Here is a 16256-nt window from a genome sequence, read left to right on the forward strand (position 1 = left end):
TGGGGCTATTACCAGAACACCAAATTGTAGGCTGGGTAGGTATGTGCCGTCTTTTAATTGTTCCACCGCCGTTGATAGGAGATCTTTCCACATTCCAACTTTGTTTCCCCCCCAGTGAGAGGTTGTAAACTGAAAAAACACCATGAACACCTTCTCTCGCACCAAGCAGCATCATGGGGTAAAGACCTAGAACAATTGCTTTCGCCCACTACTTATGAGGAATTTAGGAAACGTCTGAAAACACACCTGTTCCTAAAGCATCTAGACAACTGATCCTCTCTTCTCTCTCCCCTCTATAGCGATTAATTTGTTCTATTGATCACTCTCTCCTCAAAAATGGATTTCCTGTCCTATTAACCCTCTTTCTTCCTCCCCTCTTAAAGTCAATCAATTTGTACCTTTGCTTAATCTTTGTATACCGCATAGAACTTCACGGTATTGCGGTATATAAGCTGTTATTATTATTATTATCTTTAAACCCACACTATACGGAAGCCCTTCATAGATGTATACCACATCATTTCTGAATTCAAAGAAATTCAAAGTGGCACGGACTGTCATCACAGTTGAATACATAGCGGAGGAAGGAGAGGCATAGGGGTTAGAGCAACAGCCTCAGCACCCTGAGGTTGTAGGTTCAAATCTCACACTGCTCCTTGTGACCTTGGGCAAGTCACTTAATCCCCCCACCCCCATTACCCCAGGTACATAAGTAAAATAAATGAATAGAAACAGAAAAGTGAAAGCACGACAAAGGCACAGATTCTATAAACGGCACCATCGTTAGTGGCCGCCTTAAAAACAGCCACCAATCACATGTCAGTCACGCAACGGCGTGGCTTCGGTAAAAGCAGGCTTCAGAAATGTAGGCCAGGGCCTTTCAAGGCAGACATTTGCAGTGCCTACCTTATAGGTGAATCACGCCTGCAGAGGAGCTTTATGACGCTTAATGCTACTTCCGGCGTTAGCCACACCTATAGTGGCATGAGGCGTTGTAGAGCGAAGGCGCCATTTTTTTAAGGCACCTACATTTTTCCTTTTAAACGCTTTTTTTCTTTTTTCTTAAACGGCGTTTTCAACTTAAGTTAGACACTGGTAGGTCACCTACCGGAGCCTAATTTAAGGCACTATTTATAGAATATCAGTCATAAAGACCGTATGGCCTATCTAACCCCCCCCCCCCTTTTACAAATCCGCGGAAACAGTTTTAGCGCAGACCGGCACAATGAATGCTCTGCGCTGTTCCCGACGCTCACAGGAACTCTATGAGTGTCGGGGTCAGCGCAGAGCATTCAACGCGCCAGCCTGCGCTAGAAACTGCTTTTGCGGTTTTGTTAAAAGAAGGGGGGGGGGGTTCATCTGCCTATCCCCTCCTTACCTCGAGAGATCCAACATACTTGTCCCAAGCTTTCTTCAATTCAGATACACTTTTTGTCTCTGCTGCCTCCACCGGGAGGATGTGCTCAGAGTTGAATCGGTTCAGCGGATGGCCACCAGGATGGTCTCGGGGCTAAAGGGTCTCCCGTACGAAGAAAGACTGAGCAAATTGCAGCTCTACACTCTCGAGGAGCGTAGGGAGAGGGGAGACATGATTGAGACGTTTAAGTACATCACGGGACGGGTAGAGGTGGAAGATGATATCTTTCTTCTCAGGGGACCCTCGACCACAAGAGGACATCCGCTCAAGCTCAGGGGAGGGAAGTTTCGTGGAGACACCAGGAAATACTTCTTCACGGAGAGAGTGATTGAGCATTGGAACGAGCTTCCAGTGCAGGTGGTCGAGGCACGCAGCATCTCAGACTTCAAGAATAAATGGGATACCTATGTGGGATCCCTACGAGGTCATGCCAAGGGATAGGGTCACTAGGACTGAATGAGCGGGTCAGTAGAGTGACAGTATAATTACAATTATTCTTTAGGGGGTCAGTAGACTTAAGAGGGTGGGTAAATAGTGTGGGCAGACTTGATGGGCTATGGCCCTTATCTGCCGTCATGTTTCTATGTTTCTATGTTTCTATGAGACCGTTCCAAGCATTCACCGCCCTTTCCGTGAAAAAGTATTTTCGGAGGTCACTTCTGAATCTATCCCCAATCACCTTCATCCTGTGCCCCCTCATTCCAGAGTTTCCTTTCAATTGAAAGAGACTTGATTCATACTTATTTATAATAATAATAATAATAATAATAACAACTTTATTCTTCTATACTGCCATAGTCAGATGACTTCTAGGCGGTTCACATCGAAGAGGGCTGGACAATCAGCGAATCACAGAATGCAAAAAGTGGGGGTACAACATATTACACAAGAAATAGACAGAAGGAAAATATAAATTTATAAATTTAGTTTGGCTTCTGTTTAGGAGATGAATCTGTCAAAGGCGCCGTAGGTCAGCCTGGCTCCATTGATGTAGTTACCCAACCAGGACTGCTGTTTGCTTGCTTGGAACATGAAAGATCTGTCCAAAAAGGGATTTGTATTTGCAGCTGGTGATCCTTTGGTATCCAAATGTGTTACAGTTTCTGGTTGACCGTGTGGGGTTGTGTAGTACGAAATGTGGTAGAAGATAGGAAGGTGCTAGTCCCCAGGCCTGCTTGAAACAAATACGGGCAAACTTGAACATTATTCCTGCCTCCAGTGTAACCTTCTGTGGTAGGGGCTAATGTGGTCGTTTTTCCTCAATCCGAATATCAAGCGAACTGCCTTGTTCTGTACTATTCTTAATTTTCGTACTGTTTTCTTTGGGATACGTAGATAAACGATATTGCAGTAGTCCAGTATTGATAGGACCAGAGACTGCACCAGTAATCTAAAGGATGTAGAGTCAAGGATGTATGTCATATGGGTATTTAAATGTTTCTATCAATCCCCTGCCTTTCTTCCAAAGTAATAGAAAGATGTTTTTGCTTAGTTACTGGCTTGTTGATAACACGTTGATTATCTTTGCTTCATATGTCTCATCAGAACTTCTCAGCTAGGTCATATTACTGTGTTCTTTCAAAGTGAAAAAATACAAGCTTAGTTGTCCTAGTGCAGGTCCAGCGAGACCCCGTTTCAGGGCATAGGTTTTATAAGAACATAAGCAATGCCACTGCTGGGTCAGACTTGAGGTCCATCGTGCCCAGCAGTCCGCTCACGCGGTGGCCCAACAGGTCCAGGACCTGTGCAGTAATCCTCTATCTATACCCCTCTATCCCCTTTTCCAGCAGGAAATTGTCCAATCCTTTCTTGAACCCCAGTACTGTACTCTGCCCTATTACGTCCTCTGGAAGCGCATTTCAGGTGCCAACCACACGTTGGGTAAAGAAGAACTTCCTAGCATTCGTTTTGAATCTGTCCCCTTTCAACTTTTCTGAATGCCCTCTCGTTCTTTTATTATTCGAAAGTTTGAAGAATCTGTCCCTCTCTACTCTCTCTATGTCCTTCATGATCTTGTAAGTCTCTATCATATCCTCTCTAAGTCTCCTCTTCTCCAGGGAAAAGAGTCCCAGTTTCTCCAATCTTTCTGTATCTCTCTCTCTTTCTTTCTTTCTCTCTCTCTATATATTTCTCTCTGTCTCCCTTTCTCTTTCTGTCCCTCTACTCTCTCTATGCCCTTCATGATCTTGTAAGTCACTATCATATCCCCTCTAAGTCCCCTCTTCTCCAGGGAAAAGAGACCCAGTTTCTCCAATCTTTCTCTATCTCTCTCTCTTTCTTTCTTTCTTTCTCTCTCTCTCGATTTCTCTCTGTCTCCCTTTCTCTCTCTCGATTTCTCTCTGTCTCCCTTTCTCTCTCTCTTTCTGTCCCTCTCCACTCTCTATGCCCTTCATGATCTTGTAAGTCTCTATCATATCCCCTCTAAGTCTCCTCTTCTCCAGGGAAAAGAGTCCCAGTTTGGGAACATTTGACCTTTCTTTTCCCATTTGAACACTACAGGTACCAAACTTCAGAAGGATGATATAATCACCCTTCCTAGGGTTACCAGATGTCCGGATTTCGCCGTACGTGTCCTCCTTTTGAGGGGGCACATTGTCCGAGTTTTGAAAAGCCTCCTGAAATCGCATCAGGCAGGGGAGGTAAAACCTGGATATCCTCCTTTTTCTGGAACCATATGGTAACCCTAGACATGTCTAAACAGTACTTGCATGATTCTCTTGGTGGATTTTGCCAGATTTTCAACGTGAAAGTTGTGGTGAAGCTCTTCTGGGTTAGCACTCTGAAGTAGGAACTTGGCTCTGAAGTCCTGTATGAAAAATGAACAGGACTTTGGTCTACTCTTTACACGCTTTATTTATTTATAGATTTAAGCGTGCAATTTCACTATAGACTTTTTCCATACAATTTTCCATAGCTAACAAACATCCACTCATATAAACATTTGAGAAACTCAATTCAAAGTGCTCTCCCGAAATTCCATATCCTAGAGCCTTTTTGGCCTAAACTGCAACTTATGACCACTGTTTCCTCTAAGCCAGTGTTTCTCAACACGTGGTACCCTTGGGGGTACACGGGCCACCAGTTGGGGGTACGTGGCCTGGCTGCTGCCAGGGATCCCTGCCTGCCGCCCCCCGCTGAAGCCGCCTCCTTGTCTGGCCACCTGCTGCACTACCCCCACCCCTGAAGCCAACCCTGCCACCTCGCTGGAGCCAAGAAGCTCCATCCCCCCCCCCCCAGCAGCAATTCCGCGCAGGGATGGGCCATGGGCACATGCAGTGGATTTCCTCCTGCCTGACTCGATTGAGAGGAGGCTTTTCAAAACCCAGAGAAAGTGCCAGGTTTGGAAAAGCTGTCCGGACCGGTTCATAGACAGTAACGCGGAAGACAAAGGCGTGCGCCGACAACTGAGCGCAAGACGGAGATGCGCGCCGAAGAAAAAGACTGTTTTTAGGGGCTGCGACGGGGGTTTTTGTTGGGTAGCCCCCCCACTTTACTTAATACAGATCGCGGCAGCATTGTGGGGGGTTTGGGGGGTTGTAACCCCCCACATTTTAGTGAAAACGTAACTTTTTCCCTAAAAACAGGGAAAAAGTTAAGTTTTCAGTAAAATGTGGGGGGTTACAACCCCCCAAACCCCCCACAACGCGGCACAATCTGTATAACGTAAAGTGGGGGTGTTCCCCCCACACCCCCAGTCGTAGCCCCTAAAAACAGTCTTTTTCTTCGGTGCGCGCCTCCGTGCTGCGCTCAGTTGTCTGCTCGCGTCTTTGTCCCGGCGCGCTTTTGACCTGACACCATCCGGTCCCCCGGGGACATGTCCGGGGAAATCCGTACGTCTGGTAACCCTATCTTAAACCACCCTGAATGTTCACCTGTCTGAATCTGCTAAAATCCACTGCAGGATTTTTAAACTCCACTTCATGAAACAGACCAGTTTGATGAACATTCACTTGGTTGAAATGCTTAACCCACACAGCTCTAGATTTACATAAAGACACTTCCATGTTACTGAGCGCTAAAATGCATTAATGCAATTTATTTACCGCAGGTCTCATTTAATAACGCATGGATGATAATGCGTGCTAATGACATTAGCACGCATTAATGTGATGGCGTTACTGTTCTGACAGGATTTTTGTGTGTGAAACCAAACCTAGTGACTTTGGTTTCTGTTTGTTTTTAATCTGGAAGGCCTTGCTTCTGCTAAACTGCTGTTGAATTTCACAGCAGTGCAAACACTGAAAAAGAGTCGTTCCTAGTTTATGAAATCAGCCAGAGATGGTGCAATTTATTTCAAGAAAAACAGGTTTCCAAACGAACATACCTCGAAAGTTAAATACTGGACTGTATCCTTGAAGAGACTATAACTACTTTGCTTGTACTCCTAACTCTCTGTATCTTTCCAAAAGGTTTTTCTCTTTGTCCATTTCTGTGTCCTTCACATTGGTCTTGACCTCAACTCTTCCTCTTCTCAGCCTCTCACTAAGGCACAGGCATCAAACTCAAGGCCCGTGGGGCAAATCCGGCCTGCCTGGTCGTTTTATGCAGCCCGTGGTCCGATGCCCCCAGTTTTACCTTGTGTCCCGGCTCCCTCCTCCTCACAGCCGTAATGTGCACGGAGCGGCAGGCAGCGGCTCCTTGCGCGGCCCACACCTCATCCGTAAGCATTCCCTCTGACGTTGCAATGTCAGAGAAGGGTTCCGATTCAGGTGCAGGACGCACGAGGAGCCGCTGCACGCGGCTCCGTGCATACTACGGCTGTGAGGAGGAGGGAGCGGGCCACCAGATGACACCGGGGGGGGAGGGGGGGGATCGGACCGAAGGGCCACATAAAACAGCCAGGTTGGAGCCGGCCAGAAGGTTAGACACCCGCCGGAGGGAGGCACAGCATGGAGGGAGGGAGACAACAAAGGTAGGGGGAATGATTTTATTTTCAAGTTTGAATTGTGTCAGTTTTGAGCATTTTAATCTGCTGTCTATCTTTTGCACTGCTCAGGAAGAAACATTTGTTTGTTTTCCTCTGGGGTTGTACTAGAATTGGGTAAACTCAAAATCAGCAAACTGAAACTTAATAATAGGATTTCCATCGGTGGTGTAGTAAAAGGAGGCTGGGAGTAGACTACTCCGGGCGCCTTCTTGGTGCAGATGCCGACACCTCTCCGGCCCCCGCCCCGTGCCCCACTCCACGCTTGCGCCCTCCCTTCCTCGCCCCCTTCCACTTTACATCTTCTCTGACCTGCTGCTCGCACTGGCCTGGTTTCCCTCTGAAATCACTTCTGGGTCATGGGATCAGGAAGTGACATCAGAGGGAAAGCCAATGCTGGTGTGGACAGCAGGCCAGCGAAACTGCTCTTCCTGATGAAGATTTAAAGAGGTAACGGTGGGGGCGGGAGGGCATGAGTGTGGCCATGGGGGCACAGAAGGAGTGAGGGGGGCTCATTATGTCACTGACTATCATGAAACGGTTTCAGAAAATATACTTATTTGACAGCACCGAAATTCAAATAGCAGAGATATAATACAGTATCAGCATAATATTAATCAGAACATTCAAATAACATTATAGATTTGACGCTAATGCTTTTCATGTTTTAATGTCCTCTTTGCACTTGCACATGAGAGAAGTTAGACGCATTTTTATAAAACAGGTGTGTCGGTTATATGCACAAGGCCAAATACTGCCTCATTAACCGTTCCTATTGGTAATCAATGTACAAAATCTTTTGTTGGCTGCATTGAATCCTTGTTGAAAACTGTGAGATATAAGACCTGTTTAGTATAGTAATGTCAAACTGGTGTCAATTACTGCTTTTTTAATGCCAGCAATTAGTATTTATTACCAGTGGCGTACCCCAGGGTATGTGACGCCCAGGGCCGATCATTTTTGAACAAGGGATCGGAGGAGCGCCCACTGCATATTTCCTGTCTTTGAGGCAGGTTTGCTCCTCTTTATTACATGAGGCTCTACGTAATCATACAACAGGGTATAAAGTCCTGTAAAAGACATATATTATATGCAACTTTTCTCTTTTGACAGGATCAGAGCGAATGTACTGACCTGGAATCTTCCATGACCTCCCAGCAGTTTGAGGATCAAATTGTGAGTGTCGACATACTAACACCATTTACCTTTTGAACACTAGGGTTTACCAAGTTCTAGGTTTATTCTGTACTTGTTATAAAGTGCATCGAGATAAAAATAAAAGGATAGGTAAGGGGGGAGGGATGACGCTTCTTAAAAACGGTTCTTATTTATTACTGTGCTTGAGCGTGTGGCCCTTTCTCATGTCAGATATGTGTCCGTAAATATGAAAGTTTCTAGTTTGCTCTTAAATTTATCCAGGGATTCTTCAAGTCTGATGTCCAATGGGAGAGTGTTCCATAGGGTAGGGGGGCTCTGACGGAGAATATAGTGTTGTGTGTAATGTCGTGGAATAGCTCCCTTACGGATGGAATCGTTAGAAAATTCAGGTTGTTAGATCATTACGCTCATGGCAAAACATAAGCGATAAGATATTTGTCTAGAAAGGCTGGGGAGTGGGTGTGTTTGATTTGAAGGCAAGTAGGAGCATTTTATATGATGTTCGATGCGATATGGGTAGCCAGCGGGCTTCGCAGAGTAGGGTTTAGGGTCCTATCTCTGAAAGACAGGCTCATAAATTGCCCTTTAAAAAAATTTATGAAAGGTTTCATTTCTAAAGTTGTGCTCAAAATTGTAATAAAAGCCTAAATTTTGGAGCAAGGGGAAAAAAAAAGAGAGAGATTATCACAGATTCTCAGCGATAGGCACCAAAATCTAGGCAAAGGAATGGCAAGTCTAAATCTAAGAGCACCTTAAATTTAGGTAAATTTGCAGCTGAAAACTTAGGATCCCAAACGTGGGCAGCTAGAGACAAATTTAGTCACCTAGTCCTGCTCAATCATAGGTTGAGCAAGAAGTACCCAAAGTTCAGGTTGGTTTCAGAAAAGGTCGAGGAACAAGAGACATTAACATAACATAACATAAGAAGCGCCATCTCCGGATCAGACCTTCGGTCCATCAAGTCCGGCGATCCGCACACGCGGATGCCCTGCCAGGTATACACCTGGCTTATTTTATAGCCAACCATATCTTTATATGCCTCTCTCAAGGAGATATGCATCTAGTTTGCTTTTGAAGCCTAGGACTGTCGATTCCGCAATAATCTCCCCTGGGAGAGTATTCCAGATGTCAACCACTCTCTGTGTGAAGCAGAACTTCCTGATATTAGTCCTGAACTTGTCCCCCATTAGCTTCATTTCATGTCCTCTTGTCCGTGTCAAATTGGACAATGTAAATAATCTCTGCTCTATTTTGTCGATTCCTTTCAGTATTTTGAAGGTCTCGATCATATCCCCACGCAGTCTCCTCTTCTCAAGGGAGAACAATCCCAGTGTTTTAAGTCGATCCTCATATTCCAGTTTCTCCATACCCTTCACTAGTTTAGTCGCTCGCCTCTGCACCCTCTCCAGCAGTTTTATATCCTTCTTTAGGTAGGGAGACCAATGTTGGACGCAGTATTCCAAGTGGGGTCTGACCATTGCCCTATAAAGCGGCATTATAACTTTCTCCGATCTACATTATTGCCAATGTTAGATGGATATCAGAGAAGATCAAAGAAAACATAAATACGAGTATAACATAACATTTTACAAGTGGTGAGGGTACAAGTACAAATATCTTAAGAGCAGGACAAGGTCAGCGTCAAATACAAACAGGGTAAGTTAATACAAAAAACTCAAATAATGAACATCTTTTGAATACAGGTAAAGTTATAGAAAGGGAATACCAAAAGCCTCTTTACTTTTGCTTCATTGACTACAGCAAAGCTTTTGACTGTGTGGATCATGATAAACTATAAGAACATAAGAATAGCCTTACTGGGGAGCAAACTAGAGGGGGCGGAGTTCAGCCAAGATGGCGGTTTGAGACTCCATGGAGACGCTGCCGGGGTCAGTTCGGATCCCTTTTTCCTACCTTTCTATGGTGGAGAGAAAGTCAAAGACCCAGGTTTTCCCAGAGGAGCCTGTTGCAGTCCAGACCGGCCCGATGGACACTTTCGTGGAGCGTGGCTCCCGAGCACAGTTGCTGGAGGAGAATTCCTCGGCTGGGGAGAGAATTCCTCGGCTGTCTCTTTCGAGGCAGCCACACTGTCGCCGGATGAGTGGAGCCCGCCGGCACGCCCTGGAATGTCGGAGGAGTGGCTGGATGCTAACCAGATGCAGGACGTCCTCTTGCCGACCCAGCAAGGAGCGAGTGCTGGATGGAAGCAGGAGGAACGCTGCGAGTCAACGATGCAGGCGGCAGGGGAACTTCAGCAAACCCAGGTTATTTCAACAATTGTAGCTGGATCAGCAGGTACTGCGATTTCTACTATGGGCCTTAGAACTAAGGTTGTTCCCTTACAGAGGCCGAAGGTCTTCAATATGGAAACAATTTGAGAAGCAATATCTAATTTACAAATCTCTCTGGGTAATCAAATGGAGCAACTCTTTGTGAATAGAATTGTTTTGATCTCACAGGGGAAAGCTGAGCTAGTTCCAGACTTTTTTCTCTTCTCTCATTGTATGATCATACTTTGTAGTCCTTCTTGTTAAAATGAATCCAGATTATAAATCCTAAAACACAGTGAAGTTTTCTATTTTTCAGACAAAGGACAAGAGATGTGCGAATTCTTGGCCAACTGGGAATTTTCACATCTCTTGTGCAAAGTAGGGTGGGAAGACCAAGGAAAAGAAGGTAGAAGTTATCATAGATCCATTTAGGAAGGGTGGAATTTGACTATCCTAGACAACAGCTAAGTAGGCCTAGGCATAGATCCAGCTCTGTTCCTGCAGTAACTCATGAGTGGTAGTGACTGGATTTTTTTTTTTCCTCTGTGCAGAATGGAGGAGCTGACTCCTTGAGCAAGTTGCCCAGTCTAACGTCTTATCTCCTGGCAATACACTTGAAAGAGGGGCGGAATCTTGTAATACGGGATCGTTCTGGTAAGCAGCTTTTTTGCGGCCATTGCTTTAATGCATTACTGGTTATATGAATGTAAACAATGTGGATTCTTTTACGAAAATTATGTAAAAAATAAGGGGGCAGATACATGAAACTGTGGTTCCCATTCTACCAAGCACTGGTGATTGCTAATACTTACAAATTATTTTAAAGGCAGCAGCAGCAGAGAGGAAGCAATGATACATCTGTGCTATCTTACCTAGAATATTGTGTCTAGTTTTGTAGGCCACATCTCCAAAAGGATATAGACAGGCTGGAGGTGCTTTAGAAAGAGACTATTAAAAGTATGCCAAGTCTACATAAAAAGTCATAAAAGACTAGGCTTTAGGCCAAACCCTGCAAATTCTACAGGAGAGATAAGAGATAATAATAGAGATATTCATATATATCTGAAAGGTGTAAATTGAGCACAAGAAGCCAACCAGTTTCTAGAGGGAAGAATGTTCTAGAACCAATGCTGGAGAACTAAAAGGTCACGGTATGAGGCTCCAGGAAGATACAGACTCAGGAGCTACATCAGAAAATATAGTGGACGCATACTGCGAGCTGCTAGAGAATGTGATAGAGCCCAAAACTGTAAGAAATATCTAATGACAAATGAGTAGAGACAAAACCAGACATAAGCTGGGTTCTAAATTTTATCATCAAGAGATACATTGGACAGGTTAGGTCAGGGGTTGGCAACCTGTGGTTCTTTGACCACAAGGCTGCGGCTCTTCTCAGAACGATAGGTGCATTAAAGTCAATCGTGGAGCCGCCTTCGCCTCTGCTAATTATTTTACCTCCTGTGTTGAGTGCTTGTGGTCACTGTATCTCTCACACTTCTCTTACTACAATGGGTTAGCGGCAGAAATTCCTACAGCCGCCTGCCGTTAACCCTGAAGCCTCTCCTCTGCAGCGTCCTGCCCTCTGTCAAAACTTCCTGTTTCTACCTGGGTGGGATGCGACAGAAGAGCAGCTACCGGGTTAGCGGCAGGCAGCTGTAGCCGTTGAAGCAAGAAAGAGCATAAAGTCTCATTAAATTGGTTTTACATCATTTTTTCTGTAAGTACTTGAATTTTGGGTTTTGCGTTACATGTGTGTACACCAATATTGCATTAAAATCATTTCTCAAAATCCTTCTCAACCCATTGCAGATCTTTGCTCTTTGCTTTATAAAGGGTGCTAACCCCTGGGCTAGGTGGTCTAATTGTCCTGTGCCCTGGTGTTATGGTCTATTATGGCATTAGCAGGACTAGGGATAGGAATTTGCACATTGTAAACTGCCCATGCTTTTCTCCATATGGACCAGAATGACAGATCAAAGGGCAGAAACGGAAGTATGACCTAGTGATAATGGGGGAGCTGGGTTGCTTTCTGCAAGTTTCCAGAAATCTGTTGAAAGCCTAATCTAGAGCTCATGGTGGTCAGCAGTTTTTAAAGCTGCTCAAGTTTCTTTCTTTTTGATATACCGTTTATCAAAAAGGTATCTAAACGGTTTACAGCCATTCTGTCTTTCTTTTTTTTAATTTTAATCAAGCTTGTGATCATTTTCCTTGGCAGAGTATAGCAGTAGCTCCCTCTTGTGTTCATATGTGATAAAACAGGAAACTTTTATGCCCTAATTTTCTGACTTGAAAAAAGTAGTGTGGTAAAGGGGGGGGGGGGCGGTCCCCCCAGGTACTGTCTTAGTGGGGGTGCTAGCACCAGTCCTCCTCTCCGCCTCCCCTGCTGCAAGTGTGTGCCCCTTGTACCTCTAATTTTCTCGGTGTGGGCAGTATCACGAACTTGCTGCCTGCTTCGGTGTCGGCTCTCTCCGTCATCACTTCTGGGTCCCGCCCCTAGGAAGTGACATCAGAGGGAGAAAACGGTGATGGAATTCAACAAAACGTGGCATGAACACAGAGGATCGCTAACTAGAATATAAATGAGCAAACTTTCATAGTTCGAATCCAGCAGAGGAGATGGTTTGGATGGGCTGGAGTGAGCTTCAATGGCAACTCCAGTAGTTGGACCCTAAGGACAGTACCGGGTAGACTTCTAAGTAGAGAGTTGCACGGGGACAGAAATCCCACCCGTCCCCGCCAGGATCCTCTCCATCCCTACCCGTCCCCACCCGTCCCCGTCAGGATCCTCTCCATCCCCACCTGTCCCCACCCGTCCCCGCCAGGATCCTCTCCGTCCCCACCCATCCCCGCAAGGAATTACCTCCATCGCCGCCCGTCCCCATAAAAAGCAGCAATTACTTCTGACAGGATCATCAATTCCACAGTTTCTTTTGTGTTTGTGCTGCTGTTTTCCTTGTGGAATCTCTTTGGTGGAACCCTTTTTTTGTTTTCTGTTCAGGTAATTAACTTATAAACCCCCTCTTTTACTAAGGCTGATGTGTCCATTATATTATATGGACGAACCCTGCTTCCAAAGCTTTCCATCCCCGTGGGAGTCCCATGGGCCAGAGGGGGGGTCCCCGTGGGAGTCCCGTGGGTTGGGGGGGATTCTTGTGGGACTCCCGCAGAACCCGCAGGATTCCCGCGATCCCCGTTCCCGTGCAGACCTCTACTTCTAAGGCCTATGGTCCAAAAATAACAAAGAAAAAAGACATTGTAATTTAATCATGAAATTGTAATGCATGTGATTACAGGGCAGACTGGAACCTCTGCCTCTAACACCTGAACAAACCTCATAACATGGATTGCCAATCCACAATTTGAACATAAGAACATCCATTACAGGTCATAGAATAAGCACAGTGTTATCTGCTTCAATAAAAATTTTAGGCGTTATATTGGACCGCTATTTAACTTTGGAAGATCAAACAAATTCTCTAGTAAAAAAGTTACATAATCTTGTGTAAACTTCGGACGATAAGAACATTTTTGCACAATACATCATTTAGATTGCTGGTGCAATCCTCCATTTTGTCCACACTGGATTATTGTAATATAATATATCTGGGATCTTATAAAAACTTGCAAAATTTATTTCCTATCAGGGAAGTAAATATATATTCTTTGAACCTGCCCAATTAGGTTTTTTCCTTGAAGGTAAAGGTATCTCTATACAGTCCGAATGATACAGGTTAATAATAATGCGGTTAATTCTATTTTGGATAGGTAAGATCTGACTGCTCCATTTCTTAAAGTTTTCAGTTTCCTTTGTATATTTCCCCTTTCCCGAGGGGTGTTACTTTCATCTTGTCTCTTCTCCTCAAGTTGTGGACTGTATTATATGATTTATATGGATGTTTAAATTTCAATTCTTGGTATGTAATATGACTAAGAGAACAATATATTTCTGTATTTCTTAAACATCTTGTATAGGATGCATTAAAATGATAAATAAATAAATAAAAAAAAAAAAATAAAAAAATAAAAAAAAAAGTTACAAAAGAGATCGAGACTCATACAGAATACTGCGGTCTGCCTAATTTTCGGGCTGAAAAAGTATGACCACATTACGCCATCTTATAGAGTTGCATTGGTTGCCTTTTGAGGCTAGAATACTATTTAAATTTGGTTGTACTTGTTTCAAAGTGTTTTTTTGGCATGGCACCTGCTTACCTGCCTCTATGCTTTGAACGTTATAAACCTAACAGAATTACCCGAGGGCAATATTTATTTGTTATTCCAACCAAACCTTGTCGATATAAGATATTTTTTTGATAAAATGCTCAGTACTTCTATCTCCGAGGCCTACACTTATATGTCCTTTAGGAAATTACTAAAAACAGATCTATTCGATAAATTTATATACTGATGTTCCAGAATACTGATAGGCAAATTGTATATTGATCTTAAAGCCAGGTTCTTGAGGTTTTTCTCTGTATTTTAGCAAATTGTATCTTATTTTACTGTATAATTTTAGAATTTTATAGCATAATTTTAGTATTTTATTGTATAATTTTAGTACTAGAGTATTGTATTTTTAATCATTGTTTGTATACAGTTATTAACGTATGTAAACCGCCTAGAACTTTGCGGTAGGGCAGTATATAAATAAATTATTATTATCATCGAAAGGAAAAATTCAGTTGTCCAGAGCAAGGGTTTTATTAACTCCCTCTGACACCACTTGCACTAAAATGAAAGAACATTAGAAAAGCCTTACTGTGTCAGACCAATGGTCCATCAAGCCCAGGGTCACAAGGAACAGTGTGGGTTTCAGGTTGCTGAGGCTATAGTATTAACTTCTGCGCCACACACTGCCCCTGACTTTGGTATGAATCTGTTCATAAATCTTCCCATTGTAAGCCAAATAAGAACATAAGAATTGCCGGTGGTCCATCGCGCCCAGCAGTCCGCTTCCGCGGCGGCCCTTAGGTCAAAGACCAGCGCCCTAACTGAGACTAGCCTTACCTGTGGACGTTCTGGTTCAGCAGGAACTTGTCTAACTTTGTCTTGAATCACTGAAGGGTGTTTTCCCCTATGACAGACTCCGGAAGAGCGTTCCAGTTTTCTACCACTCTCTGGGTAATAATGATCTGCCAAGGGAGTAATGGACATTTAAAGTGGGTCAAGGCATGGGGCTCCGGAGCAGCATAGACCTGTGTGTCTTTTTCCCTCAAAGCATCACATGGTCTCCCATAACATATTTTTTAAACCAAAAAGTGAAAAGAATCAAAAATACATTAAAGTCATCCCACTGGAGGATAAAACTAATGAAGAATTCTCATATATATCAAGTTAAAAGGAGAGGTTTCCAGATAAAGATATGTTATAAAAGAAAAACAGAGGTCTTAAAAAATAAAATACCATCACGTGTGCTTATATACAATTATCTGTGATCCTTCAGCTGAACAATGCTGCCATCTACTGGTTATGAATAGATCAGAACAATGTGAGAGCATTTGAACTCACAGCAAGACTAAAAACATGCGCTGGCTTTTACAAAGCCGCGGTAGAGATTTCTATCATGGGCTGGCGAGGTAAATGCTCCGACGCTCATAGAATTCCTATGAACGTTGGAGCATTTACCTTGCTGGCCCACGGTAGAAACTTAAAGGTTTTGTGCAAAGGATAAAACGGGAACAGGACGCTGGTGAGATCGAGGAAGCAACAGCTCAAACTGTGAGAGGCAAATGAAAGTCCAGGAGCCCTGAAGAAACAGCTAAGACCCGTGAAACGTTGGCTGTACGTAGGACATCTTAAAAGTCTAATAACACAGTAAACAGTGCTGTTTAAAATCTCAGTTCCTAAAAGAACTCTAGTGGCATAGGGTCATTCTAGATGGAAGGTTTTTTGGAGCCAATGAAGTGGGTGGAGGTGGTTTGAGCTTTGAGCTCTACCAGATTAGACCTGAGGCTTTTTTTTCCATTAGACTTGACCTTCAGCTAACAAAGTGGAGTATTTTTGAATAATAAGGATAAAACGGGCACATCAAAGTCATCCCAGAAACAAGAAATAATCAAATAAAACCATCCGAGAAACACCAACTAGTCTAGTTCTTGATTTAATCCATGTGGTATCAAAGTACTGAATTTACACGGAAATACTTTTAAAACCAATTGGAGGAAATATTTTTTCACTCGGAGAATAGTTAAGCTCTGGAACGCGTTGTCAGACGATGTGGTAAGAGCGGATAGCGTAGCTGGTTTAAAAGAAGGGTTTGGCAAGTTCCTGGAGGAAAAGTCCATAGTCTGTTATTCAGAGGGGCATGGGGGAGGCTACTGCCAGCCCTGGATCGGTAGTGTGGAATGTTGCTACTCTTTGGGGTTCCAGAATCTTTCTATTCTTTGAGATTCTGCCTGGAATCTTGAGATTCTTTGGGGTTCTAGAATCTTTTGTTACTCTTTGGGATTCTGGAATGTTGCTACTCTTTGGGATTCCAGAATCTTTC

At 43.9% G+C, this 16256-nt stretch overlaps 1 protein-coding gene across 1 annotated transcript in view; it reads left to right on the top strand.

Moving 5' to 3' along the window:
- Positions 1 to 16256, top strand: part of MCTP2 (multiple C2 and transmembrane domain containing 2) — a 179318-nt gene that overhangs the window by 35931 nt on the left and 127131 nt on the right. The window contains 2 exon segments of the mRNA XM_033919914.1: positions 7455 to 7517; positions 10321 to 10423. Coding sequence (XP_033775805.1) covers positions 7455 to 7517; positions 10321 to 10423 — 166 coding nt within the window.

This window comes from Geotrypetes seraphini, chromosome 14 (assembly GCF_902459505.1).
Source record: "Geotrypetes seraphini chromosome 14, aGeoSer1.1, whole genome shotgun sequence".
Classification (NCBI taxonomy): domain Eukaryota; kingdom Metazoa; phylum Chordata; class Amphibia; order Gymnophiona; family Dermophiidae; genus Geotrypetes; species Geotrypetes seraphini.